General features: G+C 43.9%; 1 protein-coding gene across 6 annotated transcripts in view; it reads right to left on the bottom strand.

Annotated features, from left to right (window-relative positions):
- Positions 1-3,991: 3,991 nt before the first annotated feature.
- The window catches only part of LEPR (leptin receptor), a 46,816-nt gene continuing 28,547 nt past the window's right edge, over positions 3,992-22,260 (bottom strand). For 4 of the 6 annotated variants that reach the window (XM_051797894.1, XM_051797888.1, XM_051797900.1 and 1 more), the window contains 13 exons: positions 22,077-22,221; positions 19,887-20,183; positions 19,611-19,731; positions 16,765-16,964; positions 15,764-15,912; positions 15,358-15,517; positions 15,185-15,267; positions 14,396-14,612; positions 13,485-13,667; positions 12,876-12,971; positions 12,390-12,492; positions 11,688-11,763; positions 7,200-10,082 (listed from right to left, as the gene is read on the bottom strand). In XM_051797894.1, the coding sequence (XP_051653854.1) occupies positions 9,279-10,082; positions 11,688-11,763; positions 12,390-12,492; positions 12,876-12,971; positions 13,485-13,667; positions 14,396-14,612; positions 15,185-15,267; positions 15,358-15,517; positions 15,764-15,912; positions 16,765-16,964; positions 19,611-19,731; positions 19,887-20,183; positions 22,077-22,221 (2,634 nt within the window). In that variant the 3' untranslated portion in view covers positions 7,200-9,278. Of the gene's footprint in view, positions 4,266-7,199; positions 10,083-11,687; positions 11,811-12,389; positions 12,493-12,875; positions 12,972-13,484; positions 13,668-14,395; positions 14,613-15,184; positions 15,268-15,357; positions 15,518-15,763; positions 15,913-16,764; positions 16,965-19,610; positions 19,732-19,886; positions 20,184-22,076; positions 22,222-22,260 lie in introns of those variants that run through there. The other 2 variants (XR_007906322.1, XR_007906336.1) reach the window with 2 other exon arrangements.

The raw sequence follows: 22,260 nt of genomic DNA, 5'->3' as shown, positions 1-22,260 counted from the left end.
TTCATTTGGTGTCCTCCCCTCTCCAAAATCCCTCTTTTCAGAGAGGATCAGGAGATTTCTTGGTGCTGCCAACACCAAGCAAAGACAGCAAGTACCCCCCCACACAACTTCCCTCTGTGTCCTCAGTTCAGCAAACCCAAATGGCTTTGTCATCTTCTCTCCTCTTCTGTTAAAGTTTTGGTACCAGAAAAGGGGATTCAGGTGAAAACTGGTGGGAGGCTGCAGAGTGTTAAGGGATTAATAGGACAGTATGGAAACAGAGAAAGGAAACAAAGACCTTGGATACTGTAAGAGGTCAATGAATTAATTCATTGGGCAGAATTAAGGAATGTTTGTGCTCCCCTCTCTGTCCTTCCCCTGCAGCCGAAGTGGCTGAAGAAGCTCACATATATCAAATGGAAGAGAACTGAATTAAAAGAATTTTATTAAATTAATAACAGATGCTGTGATCAGGCAAGGAGATTTACCCTCCACATTTCATACCAGAAGTAGAAGAATTGTTGCTTTTGCTTTCAAGAGAGAGAGAAGAGCTGAGCAAGGAGGGATAAGGTGCAGGGCAGGCACTCCAGCCCTCCTTAGCTTCCTGAAGCATTATTAGGGATTTATTTGGGAGAAATGCATGGAGCAGCCAGCTGTGCTGGGAAGGATGCACTTCCTAGCCTTTCAAAAGTTCATTTGAGAGGCTGCTAATAAGGCTGTTCACTCTCATCTCTCCTCAGGATGAGGAGGTTGCTGTGGATTCCCAAATCATGCATGTAAATGGATAAATACAGCAATCCAGGCAGCCTACAGACTGGCTTCCCTAACAAAGACCAACCAGCTTTACCTGGGAAAAGGGAAAGCTTAGGAAACCACTGAAGCTCAATTTATTAATTTTAATATCTTCTAAAATGCTGTGCAGCTTTTAAATACAGGCACTCCCCTGCAGCCCTAAAGTAATGCCAAGGACAGAATGCAACCACCGGAATTCCTCATTCCTAAACCAGCATGGAGGTGAAGCTTGCAGCCGTCAGGATGACTGGAGATGGGAAGCAGTGGTGGCATGAAAGGTTTTATCATAGTCCTAAGCCAATAAGGATTACTACATGGATGACTAGTCCTTCTGAAATAAGTTTGGAAACCAGAATATTTTGGTTAAAGACAACCGTGCAGAATTACAGCACTTCCTGCGATCTCAGATTCCCAATTTTCTCTACAGGTTGGGTTCTAAGAGGGAGGAAGGGCATTAGGAGAATCCTTAGCCATGGGGATCATCGCAGACATAGCTGGGAAGTGCTGGATGTCCTGGAAAATACATGCAACAGAGCAGAAAAAATACCACCAGGAAGGTGGATTGTTTTGTGCCCTGCTCTGGAAAAGGTGGACGTTCCACTGATTCAGCTCAGGGTTCCACAGCTTTCATGGCAGGCCCAAAAGGTGCCCAGAAAGGATCAGGTGTTGATTTTATCAGGGAAGACAAGATAAGTGGGTTTTTCCAGGCAAAGAATTGAGGAAGGAAAAAGCTTATGTCAATTTGCAGCTTCCCCACAGCCTTGGATCAGTACAAGCACTTCACTCCTCTTCCTCCTCCTCAGCCACAAGACTGGCAGACACGGAGCTGATTCATTCCCCTGAGCTCTTTGGGAAGATCTCAATCCCTGAGAGGATTAAGGTGGTGCTGGGGGTCCCAGCTGACACTTGCAGAGGGAGCTGCTGGTGAATATTCTCCTGCTGGCAGTGAGGACTCTCTGGCTGCCAGCCTGGAACTCGAGTGTTGTACCCAGCCCAGTTTATAAAACCGTAGGAGGGTCTGTGTCTAGATGTTGATAGAGTCTGTGAAAAAACAGCCACTAACAATATTTTCCAGTTCTTGTCTTGCATAACAGCAAAGGTCCTGGTATTTTATGAAGGAATCAGCTGAAGTTTCATCTAATAAAGTGATCCGAACTCAAGTAATACACGTAACAGACAAAAGGAATTGAGTCATGACATTAAAGCTTGAATTCTACATGGAATAGAATCTTGGAATGGTTTGGGCTGTCAGGGATCTTAAAGCTCATCGTGTTCCACCCCCTGCTAATTCAATGTCTATTTTCATATCCAACTGATGAGGAAAAGAGAATAAAGGACCCATAGTTACAATATTACAGATCATGGAATACTTAAGCTTAGAAAAACCCTCTGAGACCATCGAGTCCAACCATTTCCAAGCACTGCCAAGGACACCATTAAACCATGTCCCCAAGAGACACATCCACGTAGTTTTTAAATCCCTCCAGGGATGGGGACTCTCTGCCCTGGGTGGCTGTGCTACGGTTGGACAACACTTTATGGGAAGGAATTTTCCCAATATCCAACCTGAACCTCCCCTGGTGTGACTTGAGGCAGTTTCCCCTTGTCCCTCGTTCCCTGGGAGCAGAGCCCAACCCCTACTTGGCTTCACCCTCCTGTCAAGGAATTGTAGAGAGTCAGAAGGTCCCCCCTGAGCCTCCTTTTCTCAGGGCTGAGCCCCCCCAGCTCCCTCAGCCACTCCTGGTGCCCCAGAATCTTCACCAGCACCATTACAAGACAAAGCAGCAAATAAAACATTGTCTGTACTTTCAGAGAGCATTTCAAAATCCTGTGGATTGAAAACAAAAAGAAACCCAACAAAGAAACCCAAGGAAGACCCAAAAAGAAACCCAACAGGAAGAGCTGTTGGAAGAAACCTCTCTGCAGCTCTCTCTGCCCCTGCTCCAGGCCAGAAAGAATTTCCAGGGTGTGTGGGAAGGTACCTGGTGCAGAAACAGGGATCAGGGCTGAGCCCCTCACAGGTCCCTCAGGGTCCCAGTGCTGAGGAGTAGGTTGGTCCCCACTGAGGCAGCAGCCCCTCAGCTGGTGTTTTCATGCCCACCCAGCTGGAGCAGAGGAATGACAAGCTGTTCATGCAAACAGCAGCAGGTCTCTTTTGACATTAGGCAGCCACAAGACTAAATAATCCTTTCAGTGCCAGGCTCTTCCAGCCCAGCTCTTTAGTCATCAGTTGAAGCTTGAAATAAGTCTCTGAGTGCTTCCTTACAGCCTGCACTGGGTCTCCTGCCCACCTGTGTATGTGCTTTGCCAGCTTGGATTTGAGAGAACTAACAGGGACTCTAGTCCTTGGTTTTCCAACCCTGTCCATTCATTGAATTATAGAATCCCAGACTGGTTTGGGTTGGAAAAGACCTTAAAGCCCATCAGTTCCACCCCCGTTCCCTGGGCAGGGACACCTTCCACCAGCCCAGGTCGCTCCTTCTCCTTTGCCAAGTGACACAGCTGGTGCCATATGGAAATGAGTTTCTCTGCTGAGAAACAGTTTTGTAGAAGTAGCACGAGGCAGTTCTGTGCTTGTTACCTGTTCTTAATGCTCCTCTCGGCTTTGAAGGCACAAATGGATGCTTTTGAAGTAATTTTCAGTGATAGCAAATGAGCTTCATTTGCATCCAGAAAGGGCCCATCCAGGACTATGGAAAGAGGGGGGCTGCACTTCATTGGCAGTGAGAAAGGCCAAACAAGACCCTCTAACTGGATATGAACTGCAGAGGTGGGCACTGTCATGACCTTTATCACACACAGGCCCCACACAGCCCAGAGACCTCGCTGGCCACGTCTTTCCATCCACATTCAAAGCCCCCCCAGGATCTCCTTTCCTCCATCTCTCTTCATAATTTGTTTTTCCATTCATTCCCTCCCAGCAGGACGCTGCATTATTTCAGAAGCCATCAAGACTGATTTTCAGCTCTCCTAGGGAGAGCCTCTCAGTGCCTGGCCCTGCTTTGCTGATGACAGCTCTTGCATAAGCAGCTCCTGATGGGTAGTAATTAATTAGAGTCTCACACAGACAATTCCCTTTTCTTTTGTTTGGAATCATTAGTGAACAGAATGGCACCTGCCAAAACCTCCTGGTTTTCCATCCACAAGGATTCTGTGTCTTTCCAATTTGGCTCTTCTTGAAAGGCAGCTATTTTTTGGTCCTTTTGGTGTTGCTGGGGCTGGGTGCCAGCACTGCAGAGCTCTGCTGTGAGAGCCACAGTGCTGCCACCATGTCCTTGTCAACTGCAGCATCTGGGCACTGGGTCAGCACTGAAATCCCAGAGTTTGACTGCGGCATGTTGGAAAAATCTGGATGCACGCCACGGCCTATGGACTTAATTCAAACCTTGATAAAAGTAATTCCTATTGCTTTCCCAGCAGAAGGAGGACTGGAAGAACGGGATCCTTCCTCTTGCAGAAATTCCTACCAGAAACCTGCATTTTAATTATCTTTTCTGCAACAGAGAACACATAATGTGGAACATCCACAGCAAAATCACAGGGTAATGACTTGAAGGATGTATCACTCACTTCCATGCTTTAAAATTATGGAATCCTGGGTTGGAAGGGACCTTAAAGGTCATCTAGTTCCAACTCCCTTGTATAAAAGCAGTTTTGTGTTATTATCATAAAACCCTGACTGAGGAGGCACACTGAGAGTTAATGGAGAGCAACAGCAAGTGAGTCCCTGTGTCCCAGAGAGAAGCAGGGATAACTCGTTAGTGGTAGTGGTGGTTCACTGCAGTAAAATTATAATAAAGTGGGATAATAAAAGCAACTGGTTTGTATATTATATTATTACTTAAATAATATTTGAGTATCATAATATTTGCATATATGTATTCAAATAACTATAGAAACTCCCTCTAGAAGTGCATCATACTGAAGTATTTATTACAGACAACCTTAGCAGTTTCCAAAAATTAATACTCTTCCCCCAGCACATTAATTTCTGAGTTTGATCAGGGTTTTTTTTATAGAAGGACACACAAAAGGAGTGTGTCCTGTTCCTGCCTCCCCATCCCCATTGGCTTCCCAGTTCCAAGCAGGTTCCCCAGGAGCTGGTAAGGGTGAGCCCAGCAGTGGGTGATGCAGTGGGGAGGCAGGTGAGGATTTCAGGCCTTGCTCATAGAGGTGTCATGGAGATGGTGGCTATAAAACAAAAATATCTAAGGGGTAATTTTCTTACTTCTGTGTTTATTTAAATAAACACCAAAAAAAACCCCCACCAGCCCACACCAACCCACCTGAGTATTCCTTGGAAAAAACCTCAACTTGCCATGTGTTCACTGCTCACCTCCACTGATCTCTCTCCCCATCCAGTGTCCAGCTGCAAAGCCTATTTGCATCACAGGACTTTTCCTCATGTGTCCCAAAATAAGTGATCCATTGATCCTTCACACTTCCCAGGGCAGAGGTGGCCATGCCTGGCCTGTCCCCCAGGCTCTGCAGTGCCTAGAGGGATGATTAAAGAGTGGGGACATGGGGGGTCCTTCCCCAGGAGCAGGGAAGGGGAGGTAGGACAACCCATCCCGTGGGACTTGGTGGCTTTTCAGGGCACTCAAAGGCTTTGTGTTGCCATTTCAGTCCCTGAACTGACTGTGGGCAGCAGGAGCTGCTCACAGCAATGCCTCAGCTCACTCCAAATAACAGGGAGACCTTGCAGAGTCTGAGCACAGGAGTATCCCACTCAAATCCAGGAGGGAAATGCCAAGCCCGGAGCCGACTCCATGCGGTTCGTGCTGTGCCAGCAGCACCAATGGAGGAGGATTTGGGCAGGAAATCTTCTCTTCCATCAGTTACTGCTGCACCTGCACACATGGACACAGCAGGACCAGGTGTGTGTGCAACAAATGAGCCAGATCAGAGAATTCCAGAGTCATTTCAGTTGGAAAAGACCCTTAAGATCATCCAGCCAAGCAAAAGCAGAGACACCTGCCCCTGATCCTCTGAGCTCTCCCTGTGCCCAGTTGCACAGTGTGGGGCACTGCAGGACAATAGGATCTCACACTTCCAGAGACAGCGGAGAAAAATGTGTCTCAGGCAGCAGCTCTGGGCTCCTCAGGTCCAGCCCTATAAAGTATAACTCTAAGGGTTTTCCCAAATAAAAAAAAAACATGTTGATGAGCGAGTTTTCCAGTGGGAAACCCTGGGGCAGGACTGGCTCCCACACCAGGTGATGGCTCACTGTGACAGGCAAACACCTGCTCACCCACTGACAGAGGAGACCCCATCAGATCAGGGGTGAAGGTGAAGGGCATCAGCTGAAACCCATTTTGTCCCCAGGAACCCTGTTCCTCTGATGCAGATCCCAGCATGACCCTGTTCCCTACTTTCTCCCTGTTTCTTGGCAGGGACTTCCCAGGTCTCCTGCCAAGAGGCAGTGAGCACTAACTCCCGGCTCTGTTCCACTCCAGTTTCAAGGACAGCTCCTGCTACAGAGCTCCTTTCAGCTCCTTCCTCTGTCCCCTGGGCCCCATGGACAGTTGTTTTGAAATGAGTGAGAGCTTCTATTCTGACTACAACAAAAATCACCTTACCTTCCAAAACCACCTTTGCCCAGGCACTGCACCTTCCCATCTCCGTCTCTCCCACGATATTTTGCTCCTGCCTCAAACACATGTAGTGGCTGCATCGTGGCAGAAGGAGCTGGCTGGAAACATGGAACAAACCTCTGTGATCCACCACAGCACGGGAAGGACTCAGCTGTCTTACACAAATAAACTGACCTGAAGTTGAGGGGGAAAAATAATGGTGGAAAATAACAAGATAACTTGTCCCAGCTCCTAATTTCCTCTCCCAAAGGCAGCTGCTGCCTGCAAGAGTGGCTGGAGCTGAAGCTGTAACTGGAGCCAGGGCAAGGCAGACGCAGCAGATGGTGGGTTCAGAATATGCAGATTTTGGCTTTATATGTGAGCAGAGAGAGGTAAAGAGAGGGATCGAATGTCCGTTTGATCCGGATGAAAATGCCAGACTGAGAAGCAGTTTCAGGAATTATTTATGGGATAAACTGGTACAGCTGTGGCCTCAGCTGTGGGTCAGGACCTGGGTTCACCTGCACGACCAGGAACCCCAGGAAGGGATTCTGTCACTTGGTTCTACAGTAATTACACTGAAAATCTCTTTTTGCTGAAGCAGAAGAGACCAGCTCACATTTGCTGTATTTCTGACATCCACAGCAGGATTTCTGTAGAGCAGATGAATTTCTTTTCCTGAGGAGCAACACTTGGTCTGGCCATTTGGAAAAAACGTGGGATAGCAGTGGGAGGACAGGCTGGACTCCCAAAAGTGCTGATACCACCATCCATCGAGGGAAGACCCCATGCTTTTCTCCTAACAGAGCAATTCCTGAGCACAGCTGGAGGCACAGTCCTGCATGACAGGGACAGAAGGTTAACTCCTGCATTTTCCCACATTCCCAGGAAAGCCTTCCCTAGTTCCCCCAGCTGATCCTTCCCACGGTTAATGCTACTCTTGTCCTTACAGAGTTACTGGGTAAGGACTGAGTGCGCTAAAATCAACGTGAGCTTTTCATGTCTTGAGAAAGAAGATCTTCAAACACAGCTAAATTATTTTTCTGGACACTCACCTCCCACATCTTCACACTCCAGGGGATGTTGGATCTGGTGGACAAACCCCCTGGAGAGGCAGAATCCAACAGCTGAGCCCATTCCCAGGACCCTGGAGTTGTGCCACATCAAGTTCCCATGCCGGCAGGAGGGAATTCCTTCTCTCAGATAAATCCTAAGTCAGTATTTCCCTCAGTGCTTGTCACAGCTTTACCCCTGGAATGCTGCAGGAACCTGCAGGTTTGTCCCACAGCCTCCAATCACAGTGAAAGCGAGTTTTGGGGTCCTCAACAGAAAACATCTTTTAATCCCTCAGCACACACAATATTTTTGAAACCAGAACATCAGATCTGCATCACAGTCAACATCAGAAACAAAGCAGCCCACAAGAGCCAGGTCAGCAGCTTGTCCAAAAAAACCAGCAGCTGGGTTTTGTGTTAAGCTGGTCTTAAATTCACACTTGCTTTGGTTTTTACTATTGTCGCTGGGTTTTGCACTTTTGGTTTTGCCTCTGTTGAGTTTAACAGAGATTTAGCTTTGGAATAAACAACAAATTCATCCTTCTTAGCTCCTCAAAATAGTTCTCTGAAAAGGCACATGTACAAAAATATTTACCAACTATGAAGTAAAAAAAAACAAAACCAACAGATTTGGCTTGCAAATAGGTATGGGCTTTTTTACCTGGTTATCCCAGAAAATACAGCCAGAATGCAAGACCTGATTTTCCTCCCACCTGGAGCTTTCCCACTGACTGGAGTAGGGCTGTGGAGGCGAACTGACTTCTCCAAGACCTGATTTTTCTCCCACCTGGAGATTTCTGGCTGAGTGGAGCAGGGTTGTGGAGGCAAACTGACTTCTCCAAGTCCATACAGACAGGTTAGCTCGCACAAGATCAAAAATACAGGGTCCTTGGATCAAATTCCTGTCTTTTCTACTGCAGAATCTTAGGAAAGTGGTTGGGAGAGATGTCAGTTTTATGGTAGTACCATTTGTACTGGAATCTCGTGTTCAACAACAAAAGTGTGGATATTTAACTTCCAAACATCAGTTTATCCAGGTAACACCCACAATTAATGGAAACTTGAGAATTTTTATTCTCTTCCTCTTCTTGAGGCTTCCCTGAGCCTTTCACTGCTTGATCCCTTCCTTCCAACCACATCCAGCTCAACTTGGTGTCACAAGTCATTCCCAGTGAAATGACACATTCAAGCTTCCCCCCCCCCAAAACCACCTCCCATATAAATATTTCAGTCTACATATAAGGTCACTCCTTGCTCCCTCATCCTTGGGGTCCCCAGGTGAACCCTAAAACCAGAACAAGCTCTTTGAATGCAGTTTGAGGAGACACTTCACTCCTAAACAGAGAGAAGATGTGTGCATGGGTCTGTGCTGCCAATACACGTGCTCTCCCCTGGGGAAAACTGTTGGACAACAAGAAATGGAGAGAAGCCCAAGGCTACAGAACTGGATGGAACCCACACCAAGACAAAAGGACAGTCAGTGACTGTACAAGAAAGGCATTGGGTTCATTTGGTGGATGGTGTTGAATCCTTCTGAGCCCTTGAGGAGTGTCTGGGAATCTCCCAAAGCCTCTCACCTCAATGTCTACAGCACCCAATCTGATTTCAAGTCCAATTCTTCACTGGAGTTGTCAGATGTAACACCTCTAACAGGCACCAGCAATAGGTAACATGGTACCTGAGGTAACTTGGACAATCAGATCTCTAAAGGAAGGTCTCACATTTGAAAATTAGGTCAAGGAATGGAATTTTTTCCTACTTAAATCCTGGCACTTAAATACAGAACCCAGCTCCAAGAGAGGAGAGCTCCTGGAGGAAGTCAGGAGAGGGAAAAGCAGGGGAATGCATCAACACCTAAAAAACCACTAGTAGTCTCAAATTATGGTGTGATGACAGCAGAGTTTTTCTCTGTGGCCTCCTTTCCCTTGGCAGCAGCCATCCCAAACTGTGGCACATATGGCACCATGGCTTTGGGCTTGAGGCTACTTTGGATAAACCCATGGACATCCCTTGGTGTGTGCTGAAGAACTCCCGTGTCTGTGAGCAGATTCCCTGTATGGAACTGACACAGCATCTCAGAACTTTCTGTTAGAAAAATACCGTTTTCTCTTTTTTCCAATGGTGTTATCCCAAGGTAACACAGGCTCCGCTCAAGACTGTCCGTGAAAGCATCGTCGTGGTCGGAAGGCTCTGAAAATCCCTCTGAAGAGATAAGGGACAGGGTCTTGCTGGGCTGCCTGCCCAGTGAGCCAGGGAACACCAGAAACACTCCACTTCCCACCTCCCAAGTGCTACTGGAGAAGGCACCTGAAACCGTGGAATCTTCTGCTAAGAAGCATCGATCAAAACAACTCCTTGGATTCATTTTCCACTCGCAAAGCCCATCGGATCGGGAGTTGCCGACAACAGTCGCATATTTGAGGTCAATTCCTCCACTGCCCTGCACCTCCTGGGAGCTCTGGGAGGAGCTGCTGCTGTTGAAGTGGCTGCTCGAGCAAGCAGAGTCACGTTCAGAGTCTTGGGGGTTTGGAAATGTGGAAGCAATTCCTAAAAAATCTTGTGTGTCTTCTTTTTCCAAGGCTTTGGTGACACTGATGTCTTCCAGCACTATCTCTGCATCTAGGAGAGGTTCAAATGAGGTGGCTTCAGGGTGCTTGGTAAAAAGATGCTCAAAAGTTTCAGGCTGGAAGAAAAAGAGATATTTTAATGCTCATCTCTTGCTTAAAAGTTTTATTGCAGTATCAAGATACTGATTTTTTGGATCACAAATCCAAACACCTGAGTGCATTCCCAGGGCACTCTGAGGACCCTGGAGTTTTGCCACATCAAGTTCCCACATTGTTTTTCAAGATCATATAGTTGAAAATCCTCTACAATATATTTCCTCAGCAGATTTAATAATTTATATGGCAGGTGAAGTAACTTTCCTTGCTAGGATTGTATTATTCAGGGTCAAATTCAGCCTGTCCACAGTATTTTTGGAACACCTCCATCTAAGTAGCAGCTCTATGTTTTGGGTGAAGAGAAACACCTTTACTTCAGAGAAATATAGGATTTACTACTACTTAATACAGGTGTGTGTACAGCAGGATGAACTGACAGCAACACCAGCACTCGGAGAGCTACAAAGGAAAACTCACTTGAAAAACATGTATTTCTAATGAATTCAGGACAAAACAGACTAAACCAGGTTTTATGTACATCAACAAACCATGTTTTACAGCAGGGAAGCTGCCAAAACAATGAGGAACATGTCAAAATACTCAGAGGAGTGTGCAATTATAGCAAAGAGGGTACAACTCATGTATCTTGGGCTTCCAGTCACTCCAAACTCACTATCAGTGTTGCCTTGGCCCTCACGTGACAGGACTGATTTCTTGTGACTTCAGTACTTGTCCCACACAAGTCCATCACCAAAATTAACAGGAAGATTTTGGACAACCAAAAAACCTTGTGTCCCCCTCATACACCTGCTCGCCTGAGGCAGGTGGTTTATCCTGAACACAGATGTTTATATCCCTTCCCTCATCCCAGCCCCCGGGATCTGCTCTCTGGGCACCACAGCAAACACAGATAGAGTTGCCTACAGAGATTAAACCCACCACATCCAAGGACCAGGGGTGTTGTGTGGCAAAGGCCACCATCTGTCAGCTCTGACACATCACTCATTAAAGCCTGTCAGATATTTATCAAATACAATGCATAATCCAGTGTCTTGGGAAATGGAATCCTCTGGAGTATCAGCCAGGACGCAGCTGGATTTCCAGATGCATGTATGGTGTGAGCTAGGTGCAAACTGCATTAAACAACAGGCAAAGGAGCTCCATAAAACTCAGGAGAAAAGTCAGCCTCAGGTCACCAGCTCCTAGACTTTGCTGACCAGATGGAACTAGATCCAAACCCACAGGGAAGCTCAAGCATGGCCCCAAGATGCTCTTTTGGAATTACCAGACCTAAATTTGGATTATTGTCTCGGTGATGATACTCTGGGACCAGGAGAAACTTTGTTTGCTGATACAAACTAAGGTGCATAAACGTTACACCCACGGGATTCTACAACTGATTCACTAATTGCTGTAAAATTTAAACATTCAAAAGAGCTCTTGGGGTCTGGTCCTGGCACTTTTCCAGCTCTCAGCTCTCTGTATTGCTGACTCCAGAGGCTCCAAGTTCTTCCTTCAGAAGTTAGGCAGGGTCTGGCCTTACCCACAGGTAGAGCCCAGTCCTGAACTCACAGCAGCCAGAATCCCTGGGCTGGGGGAAGCAGCATCACCAGGGAAATACACACCTGCTGAAAATTAACTCCTTGTGCCCACGAGCAATTCTTGGGGTTTGGAACATCCTCCCAAAGCAGCTTCTTCATTCTGAAATGTCAGGTAAATGCTGGAGTTGGTACGTCATAGGGGCTGTACTGTACAGAAAAGGAATCTCTGCAATTTTATTTATCCAGAGCACTATGACCATGAAACATTCATTTTAGATATTATAGATGGCTGAAATTTAATGCAAAATATAAAGAAGTGACATACCAGGTGGCAGTTTTGCAAATTATCAAAGGTACAGACAGTCTGTGCTGGATGACCCCAACCCACCAATGCCTGAAGGGGCTCCAAGAGAGCTGGAGAGAGACTTTGGGCAAAGGCCTGGAGGGATGGGACAAGGGGAAATGGCTTCCCACTGCCAGAGGGCAGGGTTAGATGGGATAGTGGGAAGGAATTCTCCCCTGTGAGGGTGGTGAGGCCCTGGCACAGGCTACCCAGAGAAGCTGTGTCTGCCCCATCCCTGGAAGTGTCCAAGGCCAGGCTGGATGGGGCTTGGAGCAACCTGGGATAGTGTAAGGTGTCCCTGCCCATGGTAGGGGGTGGAACTGGATGAGCTTTAATATTCCTCCCAACCCAAACCAGTCTGGGATTCTGTGAAACCAGTTCAGCAGACTGGGACCAGTGAAGCTGCACCACCTGGGACTTTTAGATGACAACAAAAAACATACCTTTGGTGTGAAACCAGCAACACTCCCAGCAACAAAACAGAGGTTGAAATAACTATTGGTAGAACCACGGAGAGGCTGCCATTATTCTCATTTTCAAATCCACCTGGAAATAAAGGAGTTCAGATAATAATGCAGAAAAATAATTTGTCTGTGAACAAATAGTTTGCAATAGGGAAATAACACAATAGAAACAACTGCTTAAATGGAAAAAAGCCTTGATAAACAGTGTCATTGCAAATCAACAAACCTTTCCCTTGAGAATAAAGAGACAAAAAGGAAGGAATCATTTTAAATAGGAATTTAGTTTCTCACTGAACTCATCCCACAGAGTTTTCAAATTAAAGCTACTGAAGTCTGTTTGTAGTTACATTACAATTGCTTCATTACCAATATTTTTTTCTGGTAAGACAGAGACTTTTGCATGTAAAGGTCACTTTTATAAGCTCCTATTTTATAAAAGACAAGGACAAAGATCCTGTCAGTCACCTTTGCTAAACTGATCTGTTGCTCTGGCTCTGCCAACTCCTCCAGCAAACACAGGGTACAGGCTGAACTGGTACTTCTCAATCAGAATAAAGTAATCTGGAAAGAGGAAATCAGACATTTGAATCCAAAATATTATCCAACTTTTAGACAATTCCCTCCACAGAGGCTCTGGTCACAGTTCAGAGTTCAGATCAACCCAGAGAAGGCAATAAGGGAAATAATCCTTTATAGATCCCTACTTTAATATCATAAGATTAAAACTATTAATCCATCCTGGATAATCCAGCATTATTCTGTCATGGAATTAACATCTTCATGGATCTACTGTAAAAACTTTTAAGGTTAAAGCCAAAATGCAAATGAAAAGCACATACTAAACTAATTAGCTTCTGTACTCAATATTCCAGAACTAATTTTATTGTATTGCCACAAAATGAACACACTCCTGAGCCTCACTCTGTTAACCTGATTATTAAAACAGTCACTCCTCTAATGATCATCAAAGATTTGTCTATTGGTCCTTACCATGAAAGACATCAGAAATAAAAACAGGACTCCAAAAGCTCAGCAAAATAACATTATGCGGTATATTTTCAAGTGCACACTCACCATAAATGTAATATTTACTCATATTTGGAGGAACTCGCACCCATTTTGTCTCCTCTTCTTTGTTAAGGTTCTTCCACTCAATAACAAAGGATGTTATCATATAGATTTGGGGTGAGAGAGTCCAGACCACAATGACACAGGTGCTGTTCACGGGGTAAGCGCTCAGCGACCGCACAGCATCCACTGAGGAACAGGGGGAACAGCCACGATCAACATCCCATAAACTATCCAGGACTGCTAAATTTCAGCACTTGAACACTTGTTTAGTTATCTCCTACCTAATAAAGCCTGATCTTCAGTTGACATCAGCAGAGATGTTTCTCTCTAAGCTCAGTTAACACCAACCAGTCCCAGATGCTAAATACATCAAATTTCTTAGACATCAAATATCCCGATTCTCATTTGCACCTCCTTATTTATCCTTAACCAAAAATTATCAGCAATACTGAACTGTCAGGAATAAACACAGCAGAGTGCAGTCAAATCCATGAATTGCTACTCAGGAAGTCAAGCCAAACCTCTGAGAACTCTGCACCCTGGCAGCCCGTCAGGTGAGCAGCCAGAAACACAACCACATTTCATTTTGGAAACAACAAAACATTCCCCAGCAGGAATGTTGGGTGTTCCCAAGACAAAGTAGATGAAAGATTAGTTCTACAGTAGGATTTCATTTTTCTTTGACTAATTGCTTTATATTCTGTTAGGAGGGAAGTCAGCCCAGTGACAGACAACTCTTTTCCCAACCCAAAGATCATTAGGATTTTCATACAATGGAAATTTCAGTTTTCAAATAGCTCTCTTGGTCCTGAATGTATCCCCATAAAACATTTCTTATTCTAACAGAGGGAATTTTATTACAAAGAAAGAGCATCACAAGGATTCCTTGTGATTCCCAAAATGGCTGTTCTTACCTGTGCTCATTTGCTGTGAGAGAGTTAAATTAAAATTAACTGAAGAAACTCCAATAGAATTCATGGCTAAAACTGTGATGGTGTGAGTGTGCTCAGTCCATGGAAAAGACCAGGTGGTGCCATGATCAACATATTCCACCCAGGAGATGTTCCCTGGTGTCTGGTGCTTTATGATGTATCGGCTCACGCTGCACAACGAGTGGTTCTTCATCAGTGGCTGTCGCAAAAATGGGCATTAATTCATTCCCCTGGCTCTCATTTCCAAAGCAAATGTTATTTGGGCAGTGCCAATTTTAAGAAAATATGACCCAATATATATATATATTCTGTAGCCTGGCTCCTGTCCTTTTAGCCAAGGCACTGGAGTCCATGTAAAGACTTAATTCCTTCTGTGCCTCTCAGAGAGTTAACACTTATTCCCTCTCTTCCCAGAACAAGGAAAGACAAACTTTTAGATTCCTACAGTAATTCACTGTTTCACACATTTTTTAGGGTTCAAAACCCAGAGCAGCCAACTGCACACAACATGGGCAAACAGGAGTGAGCAGGCACTGAGGGACTTTTTCCTCTGTCCTGCCTCAGCCTTTAAAAGTCAAGAAGGAAAAACCATCTCCCACTGCATCCCAGTAGTATAACCAGTATTCACCAGGATTAGCCAAGCAAGAGGCAGATCCCGAGTCCCATAAGCAATGACTGCCTGAGTTTGCCTCACAGGGAAACATGTGGTTGTCAGACTCCCTTTTTGGCATTTCTTGCCATTTTTTGGATCAAAATGGTGGCTGCTCTCACCTTCCACACGAGCGTAACGTTCTTCTGCCTCCTTGCTGGATCTTCGGTAACGATTCTCCAAAATTCAGGGCCTTGCAAGGGAGCTGCAAAATGACAGTTTGGAAGAACAGTGTCACTCCTCAGTCTGGAAAACACTGGCCCAGATCTCAAAGTGCCCCTGGAAGGACACAGACCTCTGATGTCCTGTACAAGTGTTTGGGCTGGTCTGCTCCAGTCGCTCCAGTACCCGGATCCATCCAGCTCCCTGCACCGCACCTGGACAACGTACTCCACACAGAGCTGCTCAACTTCTATCACAGCTGAGCTGCTTGGGGTGTTTGAGACTTCACAGAGCTGTGACAGAAGGTTAAAAAAATGTAGAATAAGAGCAAAAGTCTGTTTAGGCAGCTCTCGGAGTCAAAATCCCTGAAAATTAATCCAATGAGAAAGTGAGATAACCAGTAATATTCCTTTGCTAGATACTGCAAATGCTTATGCCTCTGATTTCTTCCATGCCAAATATTCCACAAAAAGCAGCTACACAGTAAATGACAACGCTGCAGTGATTCCTGCTCCAATTCAGACAAAAAAAGACAGTACCTCCCATGGAATCTCTTCCCTGTTCACTGCATACCGGATCTGGAATTTCAGATCACTGTTTGTAAACACAGGGTTTGTCCAGCTCACGTTCAGCAGCCCCACATTCCTGGTGAGTTCTGCTCTGATATTGGAAGGGGGAAGCGGCTTCACTGGAAAATTGGAAGAGAAAAAAAATGGCTGTAATATCTGCACTGACATTCCTCATTAAATCCAATCATTACTTTTTCCTCATCCTGGGGGTAGCAGGTAACATGTTGTGGCCTCTGCAATTCCAAGGAAAGCAGGACTGTGCTGCAAACACATAATCCATGGGCACGTTTCCTTGTGTTTCATTTTAATTTAAGGCACAACAGGTTATTTTGGTGCTGGCATTCAGCATTCATCCCTGCCCTGGGACAAACAGCTAAAGATGTTCACATTTGTGTCTAAAAAATACCCAATGAATGCTCTGAGTCACAGAACAGATTATAAATCGTGATTTGCACATTTTTGAGTCTTTGAAAACACTCAAACACTGCTCCTGCCTCTTGGTTTATACAAATTTAAGTGCTGTGTGTGCCACAAAAGAAACTTTGCGTAAGTATGAAAGAGCATGAACAGTCCCCATGATCTTAAATAAATATATAACTGTGTAAATAATACATATAGTGCCCTACTTATCAAAATAGAAACTAATTGAAGGCATATGAGGTATGAAAAGTTAGATAACCAAAAATTACCTAATTAAAAAACGAGCTGCCTTTTTCAATATAACATTTGTATTTTGTGTAGGGAAAATAAACATGCAAAACTGGATGTTTAATTTTACAGGTATTTGGTGCAGTTCCAATTTGCTCCTGTGCCAAGCAAAATGTATGGAAATAACATGTAATCCAAGACAATATCAAAGTTTTTATGTTCTTTAAGTTATTTTAAATGCTGTGGAAAACTTTAACTATACCATCTAAGGACTGAAATCCAAAGTCACAAGCGAAGAGAGATGTGCATGAACCTCAACCTACCCACATCTGCTGGAATGACACAGGTTGGGGAGGATTCAAGTGTTCCTAGGAAGTGCTTGAACTCTATCCACAGAGTATATCCAGATAAAAGGAAAATAGGCTGAAATGTGCACTCGTAGGAATGATTCTTCTGCAAATGGCATTCTTTCACCTCTGATTCTGGAGATGGGCTTGGAAACTCAGAACAATAAATCTGGCTCCTTAAAAGAGAAAAAAAAAACCACATTCAGTTGATACACTGCAATTCTAAGCTGCTCATGGCAACAACAAAACAGAAGTCTGGAGGTAATTAAAACAAATAGTGTCACTGGAACCATCCTGGGGGGGTTGATGATTATTTGGGCAGATCTTGAATCTGCACTAAATGGCTAAATAGCACTGCAGTGTCACTCCTCAAAGCTTTGGCTCTTTGCCTGGAAAAAGCAGGACATGAAGGCTCTCCCCAGTGCAGAATGTTTTGATAGGAGACTGACAAGAAGAAACAGGTACAGCAAGAGCAGCTCCATAAACTCATCAATCATGTGATTTGAGGTGTTAGCAATAAACACAGCAAGGCAGATCTCCTGCCAAGAATTCACTCCAGTCAGGAATGACTTCCAAAATACCAACTGGAAATCAGGGGAAAGCTGCCACACAGACCAGTCAGACATGTACAGTGAGGTCTCCAGGAGATGGAAATCCCATAAAATATCAGTTCTGGAGGCTGCTTTTAAAATACAGTTATCACATCTGGCAACAGAAGAGAGGAGACTGGCTTCTGGATAAAATGGTCCTGGATAACTTGTTGGAAATGGAAAGTTTTCAAATTTCTCCTCAGCTTGTGCACAGCTCAGAGGGTGTGGTGAGAGGGGCCAGAGAGGGTATTAGTTACTCAACTGAACCACAAGAGTTACACTTGGTTGAATCTCTCCTCTTCCTGTCCAGTTTAATACTGATTAAAGCAGTGCCTTGTGCTTTGGAGGTTTAGCTTGGCATTCCCTGTTCTCCCAGAATGATCCTTTCGGAGCTGTTTCTGTTGGCAGCACTGACTGTAGAGGAACATGTAGTAACAACCCAAGCAAAACAAAACTCCAGCAGCCAAACCATCACACACATCACTGCAGGGCTGCATTTCAGCTGCAAAATCTAACAGCAGCAGTAACTCAGAAGATTTTTTTTTTATTTTCTCCTCTTTCAGATCTTACTATGAGCAAACAACAACAAAAAAAAAAAGAACAAAAAGAAGGATCACAGTAAGCACTAGCATTTGGGAAGCATTTGCAAGCAGTCTTAAAGTCACTCTTTGATCTAGCAGGAACACTAACAAATGTATAGATTATCACCTCCTACTAGAAAATAACATTTTTAGCTAGACCTGAACAGTGAAAAGGTGGGAATAAAAAACATGGCAAGAGCAGCATGGGTTTTATTCCAAGCTCCCTACCCAGTAGTACACTCATTATATTCATAGTTGTGAAGACAGTTTAAACAAAACCTACCTTAGCAGTCAGCCAGTCACTAATCCTACCTGAAAAGCCTTCACTTGAAATTTCAAGCATTCCAGTTATTTCTTTAGTCCAGAAAACCCTGTGAAATATTCACCTTGGTACAGGATACTTCAAAATTTCAGCCTATCTCCAACAGAGAAGACAGTTTGGCTTTCCAAAGGATTAGGCCCTCAGCAGTTTGCCAAAATTTCTGCATATCCAGTCCAACAGAGCAGTAAGATTGGAGATTTTTTTCTCTCAGGAAGGGTTGTCTGTCTGTCTGTCTTGTTTATATAAAGACTAAAGTGGTTCTAGGAAACTCTCAAGCTCAATATATCAGTAACTCCAAGGGATTCTTTAGTTTCATGGTAAAACAACACTACCAGGAGCAACATTTGTGCAGATGAATGAAGATAAGGGTGATGGTACCACTGATTTCATAATCAGGTTTGTATTTTGCAAACAATAATGTGTTTGCTGCACACAACATCCCAGTTCTCCTGCTCTGTCTAAAAGACAGACAAAATTAAACTATCTGAAAATAAAACATCAGGAAAACTGAGAACTCCCCATCTCTGAAAGTGTTCAAGGCCAGGTTGGACTGGGCTTGGAGCAACTTGGTCTAGAGGAAGGTATCCCTGCCCATGGCAGGGGGTTGGAATGAGACAAGTTTTGAGGTCCCTTCCAACCCAAACCATTCTGGGATTCTAGGATTCTATGAATTGCTGTAGTCAAAGATGCAATATCCACTTCATGAACTAAGATTTGATTCTCTAAGCAAGATTTTTTCCATCTGAAATGAATTTATTTCATCCTATATTTTTATCTGTCTGCATATAGAAAAAAAGATAACAGAATTATAGAAAAATCAAAGATTATATGGAGACCTCAAGAGGTCCCAGGTCCTACATCCAACTCAGAGCAGGGTTAAATTCAAAGACAGATGGAGTTGCCCAGGGCCCCATCCAGTCAGGATGTGAGAGTCTCCAGGGACAGAGATTCTACAGCCCCCCAGGCCATTGCTCCAGTGCTCAGACACTCTGTGAATGGGCTTTTTCCTTACTTCTTTACAATTTGTTAATATGAGCAACCAGAATAATTTTTATAACTGATCCAAGCAAACTACTTGAAGAGAGTCGGCTCCCAAAGTGCATCTACAGTTTTTAAAATGCTGAAAAACGTAAATAGATGTATGTTACATACTCAGGTATCTATGGTTCCCTTCTGCACACACAGTTATACCTCTGGAGTTCCAGCTGGAAGAAATCCAGCTTACAGAAACTGGAATTTTCTAATTGCATGTATTCAGAATTCTTCGCTGGCATAATATTTTGAGCAATGCTTTCCTATCACAAAGAGAGAATTAAAAGCTCTACATACCTGTAGTATCTTAACTGCAAGGAACTCCCAGGGAGTAGTAACATGTTTGGGTCTGCAGACCAACTGCAAGTCATTTTAGTCAAGTATCCATCTGTTTCACAGGTGATATTAATATTCATATCTAATTAAAACACATTGAAAGCTTATTAATAAAGATACAATGGCTTATACAAAAAACAATGCTCAATAAAAGCTATTGGAGTTCAAATGGAAATATTCTGACCTTACTATTAAAATGCACCAAAAGGAGAATTTAAAATCCAGCTGGAATCTTACCTACTACATATAATTCAGCGTATCTAGGATGACATTCCCTACTTTGGTGACAACAGTACAATGTGTCATAGAAGAAACTTCCTCTAGGTTTGGTTGCTTTCAAGTTGAAAAGAGTAACTTTGCTTACGCGATCGCTCACAAGGGTATAAAGACTGGCTGGGATTTCTTCTGCTAAATTCAGCCACCAAACAACCTCCTGGGGCTCTACAATCTTGCTTTTGTTTTTATAGATGCAGTGAAATGAAACATTAGAACCAGCACTGGTCAGGATCTGAGGAGGGAAGTACAGGACTTCAGCTGCAGAAAAGGGAAGAAAGGAGAAAAAAAGCTGTTGAGATTAGAAATTGAACAAAAAGAAAACATAAAAGCTAGAAAATAGCAATTACAATTATTATTATTATCATCACCATTATTATTATCATTATCATCATCATCCAGTTGTACTTCTAACTTCTTAATCACTGTTAACAACTACAATGCAGAGGAGCAGAAATTACCCTTGGACTGTCTCTCTCCATAACCGATGTTTGTAAATTCTGATAAAAATAAACTTTAATATCCCCAGGCAAACATGAGTGAAATGAGCAGAAAATCACTGGAGGGTACAGTGGAAGCAACACACAGCAGCACAAGGGAAACATAAGAAAATTAACCAATCTTTCCAGGAGTTGCTGCTCCTGCTCCTACTGAAGTCAGCAGATTAAAGTCTCAAAAACTTGTTTTACAATCTCAGCAGTGTAATTAACACCAAATGGTGGCAGCAGTACAAAAATTCACCCAGGCATAAAGACACTGAATTTCCCAAGGATGTAAAGATGGGTAAGCTGAGCCTCCATCAGTCAGGGACTCAGGGGAGGTACAGGTGCTGAACACCTGCTGGAATGGAGCAGTTTGCCAAAGATCATCTCAAAGCCAGCATGAAAATCCTTAAAAGGTCAGGTTTACTTTCCACAGCTGAGGAACCACTTCAGAGATTTGTAGAATTTCCCCAAAATACAGGCCTGCTCAGAAAGCAGAGCACACTTAGGATATCGTCACCGTCAAGGATTTTCATGTTAAATATAAATCAGAACATGAGGTTGGTCAGCTGTAAAAAACCAGAACACCCTGCATGAAGAAATTAACCCCTCTGCTGCCATCAGGTTGTCACATTGGGATTATTCTGCTGATGAGATGTATTTTTAATAGAATTACATATCCCATAAATGGAATTAATAAAAAATAATCTATCAGTAACTACTGCACCTCTTTTAAATCTGTATTTCTCGATACACTCATAAACCTCTGAAAATTATGAGTATATACATATGTGAGAGAGAGAAAATGTGTATTCACCCCTAAAAAATTCTCAAAGTTATATAGTTCTATACACACACTTTTTTTTTTTAAATTTATATCTATATAAATGTAAATCCAGAACATTAAGGGCCAGTTAGGCCTCTAGACCTATAATCAGGCATCCTGTGTATCATGTTTATTTGCCTTAAGGGTCTGTGTATTTTCAGTTTTCCTGGGAAAAAGCTCCATTTCAAAAGTCTAATTCTTTCCTCAGTACTTGGTTTAAGCACACAGATGACATGTTTAGCCACAGTAAGAGATGTCCATGTAAGGGCTCAGGTAAAGCATTAGTTCTGGCATGGAATGGTTCAGAGGATTCTTGTGACAGCACAGGCCAAAACATCTCCAGTTAATCCTAAGCAAAGCATGGAAAAATCCAACAAAAAAAAATCAGAAAGTCAATTTATGCATAGCATTACACACCTAAATGGGTTGTTAAATGTACACTGAGTTCTGTTCTGGGTGTTCAGTTCAGCTACAAAGTGAGAGAAAGCATTAGAAAAGAAATCTTGTAGCGAGTAGAGATTCAGCACTGCCAACTGTCTTTTGAAATGGAAAACCTCTTGGAAAAAGCTTTTCCTGGGTCTGAACAGGTGCTGGGTGAGCAAGGCACAGACATGGAGGTGTCACGAGCTGCCACTGCAGTCTGCACATGTTATCCAGAACTCCTAATGCAAGTCTGGCACAGAGAAAAGAGCTGAGCCTCAGGCAAAGCCAGGCAAAAGAGGAGCAGAAGGAGAAAGTGCTTCCACAGGATTTTTCAGCCCATAACACCCTCAAACTCATTCCACAAAACAAACAAACGGGGACATCTGTTCTGTTCCAAAAGACTACTCACTGCACGTGACCTACCTCCCAAACTGAGATCATATGGTGTGCTCCAGTCACTCCAGAACCCCAGACCCTGGTGATTCCTGCACCTCACCTGAACCAAGTAAGAGGAATCAAGTAGGGTATTGTCAATGGCCAGTGAGGCTTCCAGAGCAACTTGAACCATCTGTTGGATTATCACAAGCCATTATTGTTGTATAATGAA

This window comes from Manacus candei, unplaced genomic scaffold (assembly GCF_025592945.1).
Source record: "Manacus candei isolate 608988 ecotype Guabito, Panama unplaced genomic scaffold, ASM2559294v1 h1tg000005l, whole genome shotgun sequence".
In the NCBI taxonomy this organism is placed as follows: Eukaryota; Metazoa; Chordata; class Aves; order Passeriformes; family Pipridae; genus Manacus; species Manacus candei.
The sequence above is the reverse complement of the archived record's forward strand: the minus strand, read 5'-3'. Positions and strand labels throughout refer to the sequence as shown.